Raw genomic sequence first — 20,651 nt, 5'->3', positions numbered from 1 at the left:
TAAAAAGCAGAAGGGAAAAAAGAGAAGAAAAAGCTGCCAGGTACTAATTTAATTCCACATCGTGTTCACTGTTGATAGCAACAATAATGGTAGCTCTGTGTTAGTATATTCTGCATTTTGTACAGTGATACCAGCCATTATTATTCATCTATAGCACTATAAATACTTAGATAATTAGTCTGGGGATGTAGACTTTCTGAGGTCACATATATTACCCCTCCCACACACACTTCTTTATCCTAAAACTGCCAGAAAAAAGCATTTACAAATAAGATTGATTTTAAATATCATCCTCCAAATAGTCCCTCGAGTCTTGGATTATTTGCTATTCTATAAAAACCTATTGCTTAAAAAAATCAGTTCCATTTAGGTGGTGTTAAGAGAAGAGGGTTGCAGAGGAGTCTAGTATACAAGTTCTGGTAGGCTTCATTCCAGGACAGTTAGTGTAAGCAATGCAGAAATGATGATCTGTATGATGAAGTACAAGTTTCATTTTCACCTTGAAGGAAAAATTTTCCAAACTCATTTCCATAGTTAACACCCTCTTTTTAATTTTTATACTACCCAGGAATTAGGTTTCTTACTCTTATGGTCCACAGTGGTGGGAGCAGGAAGAGAGGATAAAACATTTCTTCCTTTCACCTTTCTTCCCAAACTGTTGGTTCAACTAGAGAATGAGTTTATCATGAATATACCTCAAACCACGAAGAACTAACTGTTCATCTCAATGCTGTTCCACTGATTATGTTATTTTGGCAAGTCTTCCAAAGTATTAACTTTTACAGTAAGACCTCCACAAAAGGGAACAAGACTATTAGAAGGCTCTATTTTACAAATGGACTATGTTTCAGTATTTATTTGAGATGGTTATTGTCCTTTGACCACAGCTTCAGGTAGCAACAGTGTTAACTTACCAACTTATTTTCATGGCTTATTTGTTTTATGCAGGGACTAAAATACTCTTGATTACCGACAACAAAAAACCATTTCATTAGTGAGGGGAAAAAGAACATAGCTTTCCCCCCTAAAAGTTAATATTTCAGATAAGATTAGTTAGTTCAGTTATTTAGCAGATGAGGAGATGGCTAGATATGTATGGATCCTGAAAGGGATTTAAAAAATAAACAATATGGAATCTTTATTGAATACAATTAAAAGCTAGTAGCTAGAGTTATCCTTGATAAAAGTATGGTGTTGTTGCTACATATAGCGCACATGGTGTTTTTTTGAAGTCGGGGAAGAAGGGGACAGAATAATATACATTAAAAGAAGCTTTATTTGTGCAATACTTAGTAGGTTTTAAGGAAAATAAGAAAAGGAAAAATATTGTTACTATTCAGTATTTGCATATAGTTAAAATAGGTTGAAGTAGAATTGATGTCTAAATGGTGAACAATAGAGAAAGGGAAGAAAATGAGAAGAAATGCGTGCACCAAAGCACTGGGTAGGGGAAGAGAAGAAGGCAGTTTGGGTTAGATGTTCCTCTCTTACTGTACACTAGGTGGCACTCTTCACCAGGAACAGCCCAGCTGCCCACGGGAGATGTGTCCCAGAACAGACAAATTGGTGTTCCTAAAAGGCAGGATCTTGCAAGTCAGGCTCTCCTAACTTAGAAGACATCTGAACTTTCACCTCAGCATCCTTAAATCAAATGAGCAATTCCAGAGCACTATGTCTTCATCTTAAAGAAACACAAGCAAAATAAAACTGTCATCTCAAGCCTCAGTAATCTAAAAGCTGGATTCAATGCTTAGAGTCTCATACAAATGTCTAATGTTTTATTTTTCTATGCTTAACTCCTCCACCGTAACTTTTTTGCATTTATAATAATTAAGGCTACTTTAAAGTTGCTGTTTAAAGTAACTAGAGTTTAAACCAGACATCTTGAGTAACAGGAAGAACTCAGTTTTCCTTTCTATTTGATACTTTTTTAGAGGCAGGGCTAACAAATTCAACCTTAAAGTACCATGACTAGATCAATTATACCAAAGCCAACTCAGTGATGTCATGGTAAAGCTACTGAACATTAGGTGAAACACTAAATTTGCTAGAATTCCTAGTCTCTATCCAAACTTGGAAAATGTTAGTCTAACTCATACAAATCATTCCATAAAAGCTATTTGTAAGGGGTGTCATTTGTGAGCCATATCTCCATGCAAAGATCCTGTTCTGGCACTTATTTCATATGTATACTGTAAAAAAAAAAAAAGTGCTATCTGAAGCAGTGGCAAAGCTCATCTTCTCTGTGTATAATGTATTTTCCTGCCTGTGTTCAGCAAGCACAAAGACTTGAGTCAAGGTAGTGAACCAATGGCTGCAATAATGCTGTCCACAAGGCATGTGATATTTGTTATCAGTGGAGGGTGGTCCTAGGGTAAGCAGTGACTTCATTGTGTTCTTAGGGATTGTGGTAAGCTATACCTCCACAGATCACCATCTTGGTGATATAAAGAAAGAAAAGCTTCCAGGTGGTAAGGATATGAGACAAGCCCACTATTGCCAACCAACACAACTGAGTTCCCTGCACATAGATCTGAGTCTAATTTAGCAGCAACAATGCATCAACAGCATTATTTTAAAAGGCGTAGAACCACCGAGGCTATCAAACTTACCGGTTTCCCAAACTCCAATTCCGAAAAGAACTTATACCAAGGTTCATTCTTTAAATCTATCTCTTCTGGGCTTATATCCCGACTCTATAGGGGTTGGTGACAGGGAAATGGAAGAAAGAGAAGGATAACATTATGCAAAGATTACAAAGGAACAGGCCAGTAGAGATGCAGTGGTATCCAGGTATATTGCATATAGCAGCTGAGTTCAACAGCAGCAATTGTCCATTTTTACTGACATCAGCAAAAACAGGAAGCTAAAACAGGAGGGAGAGGATATGTTTATAAACACAGGAAACTGAGGTAAGGAGTAGTTGAGTGGCTCATCTTCTGAATGGCAGAGGCAGATGGACTGGAGGTACAGATCTCTGCACCACACTGCTGCACTTTACAACAAAGCTGAATATTGGTACAGCAGTATTCTTTAATGATTTTCAGTACTGGAGAAAAGAAAGTCCTATTTCTTCTTGCAAAGAAGTATTAGTTAGGAGCAGATAAACTGGTGAGCACACCAAACATTTCACATCTATACCAGTTGAATAGAGCACAGTTTTTATGGGATAAGACAGTTTTAGTACTTATTTGCAAGGCTGCCTTCAGGTTTTCAAAATAAACACAAATATTGACACCTTATAAAAGCCAATTGGTTAATACTGCATCTTTAATGGCACATGAATAGGTGAGATACCATGACCCATACACAGTTAAGTGAAAGATGATATAAGTAAACACAGAAGACACAGTGAAAAACATTTTACACAAGCACCTGGTAGGGGATGAGTACAGACAGAATATATTTTGTGTTCTAACAAGTAAATGTTAAAGAGTTGGGAAAAATTAAGTGAGAAAAAAGCTGGACAAGACAGATAACAGAACATGGGAAAGAAAACTTTTGGGTTATGTTCCAACATTAGATTTCTCACTTTACATTCAAAGAGTATCACATGTAGACTGATAATTTGTTTCCATAGGATTTAATATTTAATCAAATCTGTATAAAGGTCTGGTACTTTATTACTTTGGGGGATAACACGTATTTCTGGAAACAATTAGTTGGAGAATGAGTACCTGGGAAGCAAATGAAGTTTTCTTTTTAATGAATTAGAAATATGTTCACATCAGACAAAAGTGTTTTTGGTTTGTAAACATTTTTTTTTTAATTTGTGAGAATCACAAAAAAGGAGCTAGGGTGATTTTTTTCCCTATGGCACTCTGAAATAGTAAATGAACTACTGAGATTGAAAACATCACATACTAACTTCAGGCTAAAATCTGGAATGAGCAAGTGAGAAAGAATATTGCTAAGTCCCATGCACAGGTCTTCCATGCTCCTACATCATCGAATGGTTCTTCTTAGAGGTACTTTTCTTAACAAATTACTTAGTACTTTTGCAGCCTGTAGAAAAGGTTGCAAACAGTCTTAGTGCCTTTTCCCAGGCCATTCTTCTAACACCCTTAGAAGACTCTGTTTCATTCCTTTCAGTTTCATAGGTAAAACAAGATATGGATACACGGCAGAGTCCCTGTCTTTCACAAAGGTAAACTAGGGGTTGAAATCAGAGGGAAACATATACTGAACAATCAGGTCTCTCCTCTTGCATGCAGAAAAACCTCTGGTTTCTAGAGGGCCTTAGGACTTCAAGCTTTACCCTCTGTACAGTCAGTGGATTCTGTATTTACTCAGTGAAATGAGGCACAACACCTATTTGAACCCAACCACTTGGCAGTGAACATCTAGACACCAGGACATTCTAAATGCTAAAATGATGCATTTCATGAAACCTATTTCACATTTATTATTTTATAAGGACTACTTTTTTTCTTTGTGTTCAAGGCTAACACTCTACCACTTGAGCCACAGTGCCACTTCCGTTAATTGGAGATAACAGTCTCATGGGGAGTTTTCCGCCAGGGCTGGATTCACACTGTGATCCTCAGATCTCAGCCTCCTGAGAAGGTAGGATTACAGGAATGAGCCACTGGCATCTGGCATAAGGACTATTTATAAACTTCTACTTGGGAACAGGATAGGCCTAAAAAAAAAAATCAACCAAAATGCAAACAAACCAAACCACCATAAATAAACTGGGCACTGGTGACTCATGCTTGTAATCCTAACAACTCAGGAGGCTGAGAACTGAGGATCATGGTTCAAAGCCAGACTAGGCAGACAAATTAGAGACTCTTATCTCCAATTAATCATCAAAAATCCTCAGTATTAGCACCAAAACAACACAAAACAAAACAAAAAGTACCAACTCTTTCAGGAAATGCACTAAAAGCATTGGTACTTACAATTCTGAAGAAATTAACCCACTTTATTCCTGAATGCTTCTTACAGACTGTTTAAGGAGGTTAACGCTGTGCCAAGAACAAAATCAGGAGGTGTGTCAAACAAGCTGGGTCAGAACCTCAGGTCCAAAGTCTCAGTCCTTTGAGTTTCCCAGAGGTAAAGCTGCCCTCCAACTGCATTTGAGTTTGCCAGGTATAACTCAGCTGTACAACCAAAAAGGGAACAAACCAACAGCAAACATCCTTATGGATGCAGAGGAAACTTGTTCCAGCACTCTTGGAAAATTCCATACTACCAGGCTCAGTTCTTGGCTGCTGTGGGCTGTTCTTCCCTAAGATTGATAAAGTCCTTGGAACATTCCGGTGACTTGCCAGAAAAATGCCAACTTATCAAAGGCACTTTTCTTACTCAAATGAAGCCAGAGAGCAGCTTCAAATTTCAATGAAATAAATCACCTGAATGGGATATATTGATTTGTAAGTGCTTCATGATGTCAATAGTTTTCTTACCATGGTATATAATCCTCGATCACCTCCTGTGGTACTTAAGTGGGGTTGGCAGAACAAGTGATATTTCTATTTATACATGAAAACACTGAGGCTCAGGAAATTCAAATAATTTGCCTAAGATATATGGCAGAGTCAGAACTAAAACCCAGGATTCAGATCTCCCAATTCCTGATCCAGCGCTCCGCATACTATATTATATTACACCTCTCATACCAAACAAGAAGGAGGGCTGACCTGCTGAATTTTTAGTCAATATCAAACCAAAGCAGGACTGGTCACTAGTTTGATATGCCAGAAAAGAAACTCAAAACTGGGAGGAAACTAACGTAGGTAAATTATCTTGTTTTATATTTTTGTTCAATAAGAACACGGCCTATAACTGATGCTAGAGAAAAGTATAAAGGAATAAAACCCAGAAAAGGCCATTTCTGTGTGTGGCTGTGTGTGGGTGTGGGCCCACGCACGTGCGCATGCACACATGCAAGCTAGTTCTGGGACTTGAACTCAGGGCTTGGGCACTCTTCTCAAGCTTTTTAGGTCAAGGCTAGCACTCTACTGCTTTTTAGTAGTTAACTGGAGATGGACTTTCCTGCTTGGGCAGGTTTCAAACCACAATCCTCAGATCTCAGCCTCTTGAGTATGTAGAATTACAGAAGAAAGCCACTAGTGCCTTGTTGGGGATGTGTGTGTGTTTGAAGCCTGGGTGGGCATCTATATGGTCTCTACCCACCCCTTCCTGGTAGTAATGAATAGCTGTGCCTATCTGCTTATTTCTATCACCTAAACTGTCAGAATTAAGCAGACATGAACACCTCAAAAATAAAAGTGTTTTCCCAAAATGAGATAGAGTAAATCTGAAAGCAAGCGCCAATTCTACATCTGTTGCTAGTTGGTATAACTACCAAGTTAACAACTAAGTTTTTTTTTAAATTTAAGTACAGGAGTACCCAAAGCCTGGCAACTAGATACTGAATAACTAGAGACAACTAACCAGTATCCACCAAACCAGACACTTGCCAAAAGACAAATGTCACATACTGAAATTTATATTCTAACTTTTCTGTTCATGGTACAAAAATAGTCAGAAAAAAATCTAACATAAAGGACCAATTGAACCACTGTGAAGGGCAGACTGTTAAAAGATGGGAGATCCAACTGAAATTCCTCTCTAAAAGTAAAACTTCCTCTTTAGAAAAAAAGAGCTAAGTTGGGCGAAGGGCACTGAATTAGCAACTAGGAGAATGGTTCCTCCCTGATCTGCCTTTGGGCAGATCCATTAGGGATGGTCCTCAGGACTGGCACAGAACAGAGGAGTTCTTGTGCAGAGTTCCAGCACTCTGCTGATGGTGTGATATACCCTACTCCCTACAGAAGAATCCATGAGCCAGTGTGTCACTTCCCAGGGTTGTTAAAACAATGACAATGATCCCAAGAACTAATGCATGGAAGAGACTCAGACTATTATGATATCATTGAGGAAAACAGAATTAGGTTGTTTTTTTCCCTAGTTCTGAATGGTGGTTAAATTACTATGACCAAGGAAAGAAATAAAAGGCAAAATTAAGAAACAAACAAATAAAAAAGGTGAGCCTTCAGTAAGAACCATGGCACCCTATAAATGGTTACATCGCCAAAACAAAAGCATCCAAAAAGCTTACAGAATCCCTGAGATCATTTCAATGTATTAACATGTGATAGAGGACCCAGGCTTATTATTTGAGTATTAGAAATGTATCTGAAGAACACAGTTTTCTTCCCTGGAGCCCCTGGGAGTAAGGTTCCCATGTACGTATATTATATAGGAGATACCTTCTAACAGGAAGAGAATGACATGAGAGCCCAAGGCCAGATCCTCTGCTCATCTCCGAGCTTTCTGCTTAAAATAACTGTGGTGCACAGTGAATACCAAAGAATGACAACTCTAAAAGCATTTCTGTGAACTGTTGACCTTTTATCCTAATTAAAATTACTTATCCCTCTGGGCTTTTAAAGATGTCACATTTTACTTTAGTAAAAGTCAAATCGATTATTCTTTTAACACATCTAGAGAAGAAAAACGGGGAGGGAAAATTGAAGCCTGAAGAGACATGCTCCACACTTGGTGTGTTAGCAGCAGTGAATAAAAACCAATCCCCAACACCACCATCCCACCCTGTTGTCAGAGCCCAAGGTCTCCTATGCTTCTAGAGCTTTCTAGAATCTCTTTAACCAAGATCAGAAATCAAAATCAGATTTTCCTAATGAAGGGTGAATAAAAGGAAGCGTGATTGGCAGATAGGAAACTAATCAGTCTATAAAAAGTCTTCCTGTTTCATAGAAGGGGCTACTTTTCCACAGCTGTCTGTTATACCCATGCAAAGCCATTTTCTGAACACTTAAACCTGCTTGAATTTATATAGAGAACTATAAACCAGACTGAATATGAAATAAGGCCTCAACATTGTACTTATCAAAAAAGGAAGACCTAAAAGACACATTCCCCCTCATAACATCCTTTTAAAATTTATAGCCTTTAATAATATACTAGCAATGTCTACAAAATTCATGCACATTCCAATAAGAGTCAGTTTTAAAACATTCTAACTTTATCCCAGTCAATGATAAGGCTGATAAATTAATGGTTAGACACTTAGAAAATAAATAACAGTAACAAGATCGTTATGTTAGTAGAAAAATTAAAATTAGTTAAAACCATGCACAAAAGAGCAATATAGCCACAATAGCAGGATTCTTTAAAAGGGGACTCTTAGGACTTATTTTATAAACACCTGTGAAAATGTAAAGGGAAAAAACCTTCATTTTTTTATATTCTTGCAAACAAAGCAAGCCTATCTCAAGGGAGAAAGAATATAATCTATGCATCCGGATTACAGGACATGGGCAGATGGAGAAAAAAGAACTTCAATATGCAAATTACCATCTTTTCGTTGTTCAGAACAGAAGACTTGCCCGGCTGATATTCATAAATACTTTTGGGCTCTGCACGGTATTTTCTTGTATCCACTTTCTTATCTGGGGGCTCCCAGTCATTTCTGTAAAAGAAAATCCTATTAGTGGCATTTTCATGAAAATTGGCATCTGCTTCAGACACAGTCTGACTTTGGTTGACTTGGGTCTAATCAAGGAATTTTTATATCCAAAGCATTAAAAAATCAGAGTCAAGATGAACAATTTAGCTGCACTGACTTGCTTCTCAAAACAAGCAATTAAATCTCTGACTTGGCCTCACAAAGGGCTTGAAGTACTCTGCACTCAAAACCAGGTACTAGGAAGTTGACAAGAAGAGAAAGAAGATGATTCATACATACTTATATTCTTCTATAAATCTGGTTCCATTAAAGATTGCCCTTCAAAAAATCTTTAACTTCTAGGTTTCTGGTAGTTAATTGGAGATAAGAGTCTCATGAACTGTCCTGCCCCGGCTGGCTTTGAACCGCAATCTTCAGGTCTCAGACTCCTAAATAGCTAGGATTACAGGTGTGAGCTACCAGCACCCAGATGGAAAATTGCAATTTTTTCATGTATGAATTGCAATTGCATTCTGTTTTTCATGCATGCTGTAGCTTCTTGTTCTGTCTTGAAGACAGAACAATGGCACACTCGTATTCTTGTCTCACATCAGGTGATGTTTGAAGACAGTTTGAAGACAGCCCAGGCAGAAATGTCTATGAGACTCTTATCTCCAATTAACCAGTAAAAAGCCGTAAGTGGAGCTGTGGCTCAAGAGGCAAAGCTCTAGCCTTAAACAAAAGTGCTAAAGGAGGGCACAAGGCCCTGAGTTCAAGCCCCAATACTGGTATTTTTTTAAGTGGCTCTTGTTTTAAAATTATATTCTTTCCCATGAATGTGCAAACACAGAGTATGCTCAGGTAATATGGAAACTGGTGACAATTTTTAATATATATATTTTTATTGTAAAGATACTGTACAGAGGGGTTACAGTTACATGAGTAAAGTAATGAGTACATTTCCTATACAGCATTGTTACCCCCTCCTTTTGGTAACAAATCTTGAAATGAAGATTTTTGTTGTGATGAGGTACAAAATCATAGTAATCATTAAATTAAGCCTAGGCTATGAGTGAGGCATTAATAAGAGTGTTATGTATATTATCTCACTTATCTTTGAGACATTCTGATCAAGGAGTTGTGCTGTTTTTATCTCCTTTATAGATAAGGTCATTGAGACTCAGATTAGTCCCTGATGATAGGTCACCAAACTGAGTCTAGCTCCTTGTTCTAAGAAAGGAGGCTCTGGGTCTCCACAAATGCTGAGAAAAGCCACTGTGTGGTAAAGATGAACTCAGCTCAGGGAATACTTACCTCTCTGGGCTGGACTTGAGTGAGGACGAGCGGGCTGGGAGGGGAAGTGTGGCCGACCTCTTAACCACCTTCTCACCATCAATGTAACTCATTTCACTTTTTGAACGAGGCACAGAAAGGGGAGATTTTGCTGGAGAATGTACACACAAAAAGACTTTGAAATCCAATGGAAACCAAAAATCAGAAAGTGTCTTCCCTCACCCACCTTCCTCCCCTGAAAGCAGGAAACTCAAGTCACTTACCATCTTCAGAAAAGGAGTATCGAGGAGAATATAGATCTGAATCATCATCTAGTGGGAGGAAAAGGACATAATCAGAAGAAATGGGGAAAGGAAAGAGAAATGAGGTTCATGTCATTTCTTACTTCCACAGTCCTGCATCATAGCCAGGCACACCAGGGAAGAAGGGCTTAAGCACACTGGATGCTATACCACAGCAGACCACAGTGAACAGTGAGGCAGAGCCGGCACACCAGGAGGGCCCTTCACATTGCCAGAGAGATGACTGCTGCCTAACACTGGGAAACATGGGGACAAATAGCCAAAGGTCCTTCTCAAGAGAATACCCACCAACAACAGAGGAATTCACAACCCAGAGTCTGGCTGAGGAGGATATAGGGGATGAGATGGCTCTAGCTGCTCCCACTTAGCCCACAGAGTGCCAGAGGATTCTGCCAGGCCTCTTTCTAGGGCTTGGAGCTGCTACTGGATAGGAAGGAAAGGCCTAGATGGTATGGCTGCTAGCTCCCCAACTTAACTCTGACCTGTGTCATCTTAAATTTCCATAGCAACATCAATGACAAAAAGGCTCTGAAGCTTAGAGTTTGAGAAAAATTGACATCATAATTTGTTCTGATTGTTTCAACTTAGTGTGGCTCCCTTGAGTAGATTTCTTTTCTTAGAACACAACACAGCCATGATTGATGTGGTTATATGATCTGCTCTTCAGATACTGCTTGGGGTAAATGCCTAACATAGCAACTCTGGAATAAAACTCATGAGAGTTTTTATGGTATGAGATGGCTCTCCAAGGGGGTGGAATCTGCCCCTAAATAAGCCAAACCCTGGCTCTAAAACTGATTGGATCAAAATAAGATCTTAAGCATCATGGAAGTAGCTGAGTTTTTTACACTACAAACTGGACCCTGTGACCACTTACAGGAGCTATGCAGTGCTGGATATGAAGTCACTGCATCCGTTATAGGCCTTTCAAAGTATTACTCCAAAACGAGTTTGCTGGAAAGTCTACCTTCCCTATTTTCTAATATCTTGCGAATTCAGAATTCATGCATACAGAACAAAGACCTAGTTCTTCTCTTAAAATCCACAATGTCTTTAGTGAAGCACATGACTTAACCAGAAAAGATGAGCCCAAGAATATATGCCATGTTAATGACAGTGTTAATCAACTCATTTCCTTGCAAATCATTTCAATTTTCAGAGCGGAATAAAGGTCAGAATACTTTATAAAAAGTATAACCAAGATATTTTTCACCTCCCTTTTATCTTTGAAGGTAAGAATTAGGCAACAGCAAGGCAAAATAGGTATAAGACTTTACCAACACAACCAAGCCTTTCTTTTCTATTCTTTTCTTTTTTGGACACAGTACCTTGCTATGTTGTCTAGGCTGGCTGAAACTCAATACTCCTTGCTTACTCCTTGTCTCATTCTGGGATGACCCATCATACCTGCCAACCTTTCACTATTAAAAGTCAAATGTATAAGCTTATTAATTTGTTAAAATAGGACAGGGGAAGGATAAAAATAGGATCCAGAAATATATTTTTGGAAAACCTGAATTTTGTGTTAACAGTTATTTATTTTCTTAATAGTACTTGATTCTTGTACTCATAAAATATCATATCAAGAACACTAAAAACTAGCTTTGATTTCAGGGACTTCATTAGAAAAACAAATGGTGCCTTCCCCAAATGAAGTTAGCTCAGATAGAAAACAATACAATACTACTTCAAATTCAGTCTAACATTTTAGCTCAAAGCCCTTTACCTCTCTGAATTGTGAAAAATTGAAGCCTATCAAGAGATGGTAAAGTGAAGGTAATTTATAGCTATTACCTGGTTCATAAGTCTAGGAGCGAAGTTATGGGTAGGGAGATGATATATAAATAGTCACAAACATTAAGACTGGGGTTTAAAGATCTGTTTTTTCCCAGAGATTTCTAATATGGAATTATAACTAAGGCTTTTGGGAAGGCAATAAGAATTTTTTTTCTTTTTGTCCTACTACCAGGGCGTGAATTCAAGGCCTTATGCTCTCAGAAGCCAGTGTTCTACCACTTGAGCCACATTTCTAGTCTGGCATTTTACTGATTAATTTTTCTGCCTGGCTTCAAACCGAGGTATCTCAGATCTCAGCCTCCTGAGTAGTTAGGATATTAAGTGTGAGCCATTAGCACAAGGTGAAAAATCTATCTTACAAGATAAAAAATATAAGACTTCTTTAGGAGTCTAACGACGTATATACTTTGGAAAGAGAAGGAGGAAATCTGGAATGAGGGCAATAGTGAAGACTGAATGTTCTTTAAAGCTATTTCCTTTTTCGATATAAAAATAGCCCCCCAACATTAACACAGGGGAGGGTATTTTCATATCTCATTGTCAATGGGAATTTAACATGGATTTCAGTTCTCACATGTTAGGAGGGCACAATCGAAGTTGAATAGCAATTATGACAAGTTCCAGATATCTTCTGTCTTCTAACAGAAGAAAAAGCCAACTCATTTTATGAAAGAAAATAATAATAGGCATTATTAAGCACCTGAAAGGAGCTAAAAATTTACTAATATAACCTCATTCCTGGTTAAAAAATATACAACAGGAAGAAACAAATAGTATATTTTGCAAACAAGGAAATCAGGACTCAATGAGGATAGGAAAGTTTTCCTGTGGCTGTACAGTAAGAAAATTAGATAGCAGGAATCAACTCAAGTCTTTCTGACTCTACTTCTTCATGATATCTCTAAATCCTGTCACAAGGATGGCTTTTTTTTGTTTGTTTGTTTCACCCTAGTGTTATGTGTTCAATTCTGGGAAAGGTGAGAGATTGTGAGCATTCTATTATTTTTATTCTAAAAGAAGCCCCCCCAAAATGTTTTCCTAAATCGCAAATAACTGTTGTGTGAGCCAATCTCCAGCTCTGGAAGCCTTTGTACTACTTTTCCCAATCATCCCATATGGGTAGTATTTAAGAAAGTTTTCTGAGTTATTCTTAGTTTTCTTCTTTCTGATCTCCAAGGACACTGGGTAAGAATCATTTGTACTACAGCTCCCCCTTGCTGATGTTTGGAACCTTCCCTTGATAAGCCAAGTCTATCTTGAGGAAGATGGGTATGCAGTTAGAAATGCCAGGGAATGGGGAAACTGATTATAGGGGCATCCTTCTAATTTTTTTTTATTGTGAAAATACTGTACAGATGGGGTTACAATTACATGGGCAAGACAATGAGTACATTTCTTATCAAGCATTGTAGCCTCCTCCTTTGTTTCCCCTTCCCATCCATTCCCAGCCTCCCCCCTTCCCCCCACCAAAGTTGTAAAGTTCGTTTTTCAACATAATGACTTGTATATCTCATTGTTGCAAAGGGTCCACCTGTTTAAAACCATTTGTTTTTTCCCTTCCCCTACACAAACTATACCAACATCAAATACAGTGAAAGCAGGGGTTATACCGTGGGGGAGGGACATACAAAGCAACAAAGAAATCATCTTATAAATATGTTAGAAACAATCTCATGAAAGAAATAAACATTTGAATACATATCTTAGGGCTCATTTCCCTAACATCAACTTATCTGACCTTTTCTGCTTGACTAAGATGTATACTAGATATTGCAAATAAGGGAAACCATGGGACCTATGTTTCTTTGGGCCTGGCTTACTTCACTTAATATAATTTTTTCCAAGTCTTTCCATTTCCTAACAAATGGGGCAATATCATTCTTTCTGATGGAGGCATAGAATTCCATTGTGTATATATACCACATTTTCTTGATCCATTCATCTACTGAGGGGCATCTGGGTTGGTTCCATATCTTAGCTATGGTAAATAATACTGCAATAAACATAGTTGTGCTGGTAGCTTTAGTGTGGTCTTGTTTGTGATCATTTGGGTAAATGCCCAAAAGTGGGATTGCTGGGTCATAGGGGAGCTCTATGTGGAGTCTTTTGAGGAACCTCCATACTGCTTTCCAAAGTGGTTGAACAAGTTTACACTCCCACCGACAACGCAGTAAGGTTCCCTTCTGTCCACATTCCCTCCAGCATCTGTTGTTAGTAGATTTCTTGATTATAGCTATTCTAACTGGAGTGAGGTGGTATCTCAAAGTTGTTTTGATTTGCATTTCTTTTATGGCTAGAGAGGCTGAGCATTTCTTCATGTGTCTATTGGCCATCCTTCTTTCCTCTTCAGTGAAGTTTCTCTTTAAGTCTTTAGCCCATTTATTTATTGGGCAGTTATTTCTTTGAAGATTTGTTGTTGGGGGATTTAATTTTTTGAGTTATCCTTCTAAATTTCTATACAATGGAGCTAGCATGCTTTTCCCTCCCTCCTATCTCCCTCTCGCTATGTATGTGTGTTCAATCATAGTTAAGAGATACACTAAGTAAGATGGTTCTTAAGCTGCCCATGATCTAACACCAGAAAGCCTACCTTCCCTTTTTTCCAATATTCTTTCAAACAATACCAGAGTAGACTCAGCTGAGCTGAGACCTTGTGATTCTTCCTCATGGTAGCCACATGCTCTTTTGCCCCTCGGAGCACCAAGCAGCAGACACTAAACCTTGGCACCACACTTAGCACTTCCTATGCCAGTGATTCTAGGAAGCTTGAACATACACAAAACTTCTGTGGAGTGACCCACTCACTTCAGGATCCTGAAACTCCCCCTGGTGGGCTCTGGTGTTCACATTCCAAAGTCTATCCTGGACTTTGGCAGGCTGTCCTTGGTAGCTCAATTTGAGGACAGACAGAAAGCTGCCAGAAACTTCCAGAAGCCACATAATTGCCTTTTCAACCACTTTAAATGAATTTTTAAATAACTTTCCTTCAGGGTTATGTTTTGGTTGTTGTTTTGAAAAGAATTTGTAAGTTTTCAAGACAAGGGAGAAAGTATTGGTTGGGGATTATTACTCTGTAATCATTACATAAGCATAATCACTGCCTATATCATGAATTTTCCACTTTATATACTTTTTATTTATTAAAATGTTTGTTTATCTTTAAGTAGTTGCACAAAGAGCCTTTGAATTTATATACTTCTTAGGTCTTTAATCCTAAAATTATTTTTGTAATATTAATGGCTCATTTTTAACATGTTCTTTTTCCATTGTTCAACATAATTCCCATACATGTAGAAAGTACAACGATAAGGAAGGAGGAAGGATAAGTAGTAAGGATAAACATATATACACATCCCACACAAAAAAAGAAGTCAAGGATAATGAGGAGACAGCAGAGTCTAGGATGGGAGAAGACAAGCAGAAGTCCTAGACGTGGGGGAAAATTCACAAGGTCATCTAGGTTTTCATAACAACAGGTTTTAAGGGATTAATAACAGGCCAGCATTGGATACAAAATAGCTGCAGAAGAACGAGAATACTGAGGAAGAGATGAGGTAGAGCCAAAAAGGAGTTAAAGGAGAAAGTCTGGGAGGACCCATGGCTTGAAAAACACTTACCATTCTCAGCTCCTAGCAGATGCCTGGGTCCTAAATGTAGAAAAAAAGTTCAACTGCTCTGCTTCTTAGCTATTCTGCAGGTCAAAGACTTTTGCGCTTGCTAGGCAGAGGCCTTCTGGGAAGCTCTCATAAGAAGAGCAAAGGTGACTGCTTTGAGCAGCTCAGCCCCTCCTCTGGGCAGTACTAACCAGAGTTTGGGGCAGGAGGCACAAGTCCTAGCCAAACCAACCATCTTCACAATAGAACAAACTGCTTGAACTCATGCAGCATATGGCTATTTTTAGAAATCCTGCAAGGCGAATGGAGTATTATTTTAACTCGACTCCATTTGTGCCTGAGAAAACTAGTCTTTTTTTTTTTTTAAATGGTACCAGTTCTGGGGTTTGAACTCAGGGCCTGGGTACTGTCCCTTGAGCTTTTGTTTGCTTTTCTCAAAGCTAGCGCTGTACCACTTGAGCCACAGTTCCACTTTTTTTCCCCTAGCTAAAAATATGGAACACTTCACAAATTTGCATGGCTTCCTTTGCATAGGGGCCATGTTAATCTTCTCTGTATCATTCCACCTTTAGTATATGTGCTGCCAAAGCAAGCACCTACAGTTCCACTTTTTGGAGATAAAAGTCCCATGGACTTTCCTGTCTGAATTGGGTTTGAACTTTGATCCTCAGATCTCAGCTTCCTGAGCAGGCATGAGCCACTGATATCCAGCTATCAGTCCCTCCTTGGTATAGTCTTGTTTAGGAATGAGGACAAGCATGAAACATACTACTGTGATACCACAACCTGGAGGTACCTAGAAGTGGCAGCGTCCACTTCAGAGTCGCTATACCAGGACATTTGATAGTTACTTCAGGCCTAAGATTTCCACAGCCTAGTAGCTCCTCACAATAGACCATACAGTCACACATCAGTCACTTGATTTTTCTGTAGAGTTTTAGGCATCATTTAAAAATATCTCCTGTTTTCTTGACATCCAGTGTCGAGTGAGCTACCACACATGGGCCAGTGCTGAATGGAAAGACTTGCTCTTTGAATCTGCATGTCTTAAGCTAGTCCTATAGCCACACATTGCAAACTAAATCTAGACAAGTATCATAGTTCATTTTGAAGGGCAGGAGCAGAGCGGTGTTTCTACATTACAGTGGCTCCATTTTGACTGTAAAGGCACATCACTTGGGTCTTTTCTCATTACATGTTCACAGATACTACCTCGGGAGACAAAAAGCAGTCTAAGTTAGGGCTGACCCAAGGGAAACTAAAGTGAGGTGTCCGAGGTAGGCAAGAAGGGGACAACCAAGAGCACAGAGTATGTCAGGGGTAGGGAAAGAACAGCAGAGCAGCTGAGAAAAAGCCCACATTTAGGGCCCGTGATCACAGACTTGAATTTGAATCCTGCCTCTGCTGCCTACTATGCCATCTTGTACATATTACTTAACCTCTCTGATCCTCGTATTCTTCATCGATGAAATGAAGATTCACTGCAGTGGGTTATTGGGAGGCTAAAATGAGCTAATAGTGATGTGCTCAGCACAGAGCTTCATACTGCATTGGGTAAGAGCTGAAATGAATGGCAGACACATGCTATCATGATGGCAGTAATGTTGTCATCATTAATAGGATTATTGAGGAAATATAAGCCACCATGCTGACATCTCCTTAAACAGGACATGAAGAAAGGCGGACTGGCTGTAGTTCTGAGTGCCTTCTCCACAGCCCATCCTCCTCTCTCCAGCTTCATGAAATGAAGGGTAAGTATATACAAGTAGTATATCTCAGAGATTATAGGACAGTTGGAAAGGCCTGCTCCTTGCTGGAATTTACAGAAGTTTGTTTTTCCAAAGTACACTTTTAACCTCATTGATTGAGACATGATCATTCTGTTTATATTCCCGAAGTCTGGCCGGAAGTTTACTTGACCACACTAGCTAGGGAGAAAAGAAGGTTGCTACAGCAGCATAAACTCATGTTCACATGATTCCTTACTATTTAGGAGAGTCAACTTTGAGATATTTAGATATGCCATTAAAAAAAAAAATGCTGAATTGACAACTACAATTTAGACAGAGGCTGTAGCTCCCAGGCTAGGCTTTCATACGTTTATTACAGATACTTCTAGTTCCAAGCTCTAAATTAAAACAAAACATTAGTAGCATTAGCAAGTTTTTCTCCAGTAGATAAAATTCTGGACTAAGGATACTCATTTTTCAGTAAAGTTGTTTATTCTGTAATGCATATTAAAACCAGTGGCCAAAGCCGGGTGCTGATGGGTTACATCTATAATCCTAGCTACTGAGGAGGCTGAGCTCTGAAGATGGAGGTTTGAAGCCAGACTCGGCAGGAAAGTCTATGAGACTCTTATCTCCAGTTCATCACACAGAGAAAGCTGGAAGTGATGCTGTACCTCAAGTGGTAGAGTGCTAGCCTTGAAAAAAGGAGCTTCAGGACAGCACCCAGAGTTCAAAGCCCAGGACAGGGGAATAGGGGGTTGGAGGTGGGGAGGGAATCAATGGCCAGAAACTCTGTTAGGTAGTAATCTGTCTTTATTCCTTTCTTTGACAGGCATAAACATTTTCTATTTTAAGAAGGGTATGAGGGCTGAGGACATGGCTCAAGTGATAGAGTTCTTACCTAGCAAGTTCCAGGCCTTGAGTTCAAATCCTATTATCTAAAAGAGGGGAGAGGTATGTCCAGAGACAGAGCTATCACTGAGGAGGCAGTACCACAGACAGAGCTGAGGAGGTCCTGTTGGAACCACAGACAATATCAAAACCACAAACCACAAATCTAGAAATCCAGAAAACCTCTCAAAAGTTAAAAATTTAAAAGAACCCAGTTTCTTTCATCTGTAAAAAGCCTTTATCTAACTAAATATATCAGTGATACATGCCTAGCTAGATATGTCATCTAGGCAGAGATGGGGGCGTGAGATGGAATCTACCCTATTTTTAAAGATCTCCAGGGAAGACAACTTCTTTGGAACTTGTGTTGCAGTATAATCATCTTTTTTTATTATGCATTTTAAATGTTTAACCTCATTTTTTGCTTTTTATTCTTTAAGGCTGTTTCTTCCTTTTTTGGTGTTTGAAATGATATATTAGGTCTATTTCTAAATATATGTGATGAGTTTGTCATATCATCTATTTCCATGTTAACTTCTGGGAAAAATATTCCTCTATTTCCTCTTGTGGCAGACTTGATGTGTCCAAAATGCAGGCACTACCATCAGTTAGGGTTGCTAGGTGTGGTGGCTCAGTGTGAGACCATGAAACCCTGTCTCAAGACCAACAGCCAAGCTGACCAAGGAGTCAATGATGAGCCTAAAGCAATCTTCCAGTCCCATGGGAGCCATTGTTTTCTCCACAGGACTTCTCCAAGAAGTTTCCCTTAACTTGTTTTTTTTTGTAAGATTTTTTGACAACTGGACTTCTTACTGCCAAAAAAGAATCTCTTAGGCACAGATGTGACTGTCTTCCTCAGCAGATCAAATTCCAATTCAGCTCTTTCTTGAAATGTTTTTCAGCTTGGTTGAAATCCTTATTTTCAGAAAATATATCCCACCATGACTTAATCTTATACCTAGAACTCTCTTTAGGAATTCTCAAAGAAAGACGCTCTGAGGGCCCATAACAGGGAGGCCAGTGACAAATTACCTATGTGGGCACCTAGTAATGCTTCTTTGTTAAGACTTTGGCATGCCTACCTCTTGCCCATCCACCATAATTGCTTAATTTCCAAGTCACTGCTCAGGACACTCACATAACAGGCCCTGGGTGGTTGGTTCAGGCAGCTTTTCTCAGAGCCCCACATGTTCTGAACATTATAACTAAACTATGATGGATACTGCCCCATTAATCAGATAAACACTAAGGGAATAGGATTAAAATATCATCTGGATAGATTCCAGTTATACAGCCCAAGAGGAGTGAGACACTATCACAAAACACAAAGTTAGAGGGAAGCAAAAGAAATGGGAGACAGCCCTTAGGCACCAGGGAAAAAACCCAAGGTAAAAAGAAAGTAACAGCACCAATACAAGGAAGGCACACACTTTCCTTTAATTACCTTCAGATTTAGGACTAGGAGTAGATGCAGGAAACTGGTAGGTAGGAGTGTAAGGGTTGTCCTCTGCAGCAGAGAAAAGTAGTGGGTTTTGAAACTATCCACCGTGAAGTGGAGGGACTGACAGATCCCCAAAAGACTCTTTCAAATGTTTGGTTACCTATTTTAGTGTTATTAAAGCACACAGGCATCACACTTAAAATAGATTAATGAATTAGAAAGGATTTAGTTATTTTAATATAGCACATCATGCAAATGAGTAAAATAAAATTTTCACCAGCAAAAACCCCCCACAAAAACAACCTGTAAAAATGAAATCTAAAAGCCAAATTCCATTATGCCTATAATGGAAAGCTAAGAACTAATTTAAGGCTATGGCAACAGATACACTGTCTAAGTTGATTGTACCTTCAGAATTTTGCTGGATTTCAGGAAGTTCAGGGAATTTGTACGTAGGGAAATAAGGGTTTTCTTCAGGAGTGTCTAGGCAGAGGAGCAAGTTTGAGAAAGAGAATAGAGGAAGATACAAATGGAGACAATGAACGAATAGGAATCACATACAATTTAAGGCTCCTTGAATTGTGGAAGACAATGAGCTTCAGTAATCATATGAAAGAAAACCAAATTGCTTTTAGAAAAATCCAGTCTTTTGCCTGAATTATTGAGACACATCAAAAAAGGCACTATCGTTATTTTTCTTGGACCAAGAATTACATATAACCAGATGCTAATGAGCAAGAAGCATTTAACATAAACCTTCAAGTTTTCAGTTTTTATCAGATATATTAAGTATGACAAGCCATATACATAAAGAAAACACTATCCTAAAATATTTTTTTAAATCAAAGCTTATGTTGTAGACATTAGAATCAAGGCAAACAAGTGGAGTCTTAATTTTTCAAATACCTTTGCCAACTATTAGAGCAGGTAGTTTTGTTTAGAAACTCTAATTTAGTTGAGTTAATAGCTATAATAAGAGAAGTCCAGTGCTGCCCATGGGACAGAATTAGACATTCTGCGCATAATACATGCACTTGTTCCTGCATTTAGATTTTTGAAGCTGCGTTTGAAGATGAGAGAGTCAGATTATCACTAGAGGAAATGGGACAGTGACTTTAGGAAGTAAGTGGAACTGACCTATCAGATGACAACAATCCAGCATTC

At 38.8% G+C, this 20,651-nt stretch overlaps 1 protein-coding gene and 1 non-coding gene across 4 annotated transcripts in view; both read right to left on the bottom strand.

Annotated features, from left to right (window-relative positions):
- Sorbs1 (sorbin and SH3 domain containing 1) overlaps window positions 1-20,651 on the bottom strand; it is a 237,579-nt gene that overhangs the window by 53,403 nt on the left and 163,525 nt on the right. For 2 of the 3 annotated variants that reach the window (XM_042689234.1, XM_042689236.1), the window contains exons 11-13: window positions 9,976-10,023; window positions 9,734-9,863; window positions 8,329-8,443 (exon numbers count right to left, since the gene is read on the bottom strand). In XM_042689234.1, coding sequence (XP_042545168.1) covers window positions 8,329-8,443; window positions 9,734-9,863; window positions 9,976-10,023 — 293 coding nt within the window. Of the gene's footprint in view, window positions 1-2,612; window positions 2,697-8,328; window positions 8,444-9,733; window positions 9,864-9,975; window positions 10,024-20,651 lie in introns of all 3 variants that reach the window. The other variant, XM_042689233.1, reaches the window with a different exon arrangement.
- LOC122116053 lies at window positions 15,914-16,021 on the bottom strand. Its single transcript, XR_006148870.1, has one exon. It is a non-coding gene; the product is annotated as a U6 spliceosomal RNA (small nuclear RNA).

This window comes from Dipodomys spectabilis, unplaced genomic scaffold (genome assembly GCF_019054845.1).
Source record: "Dipodomys spectabilis isolate Male_0828 unplaced genomic scaffold, ASM1905484v1 ptg000125l, whole genome shotgun sequence".
Lineage (NCBI taxonomy): Eukaryota > Metazoa > Chordata > Mammalia > Rodentia > Heteromyidae > Dipodomys > Dipodomys spectabilis.
Note: the sequence above shows the minus strand (reverse complement) of the source record. Positions and strands in the feature narration are given on the sequence as shown.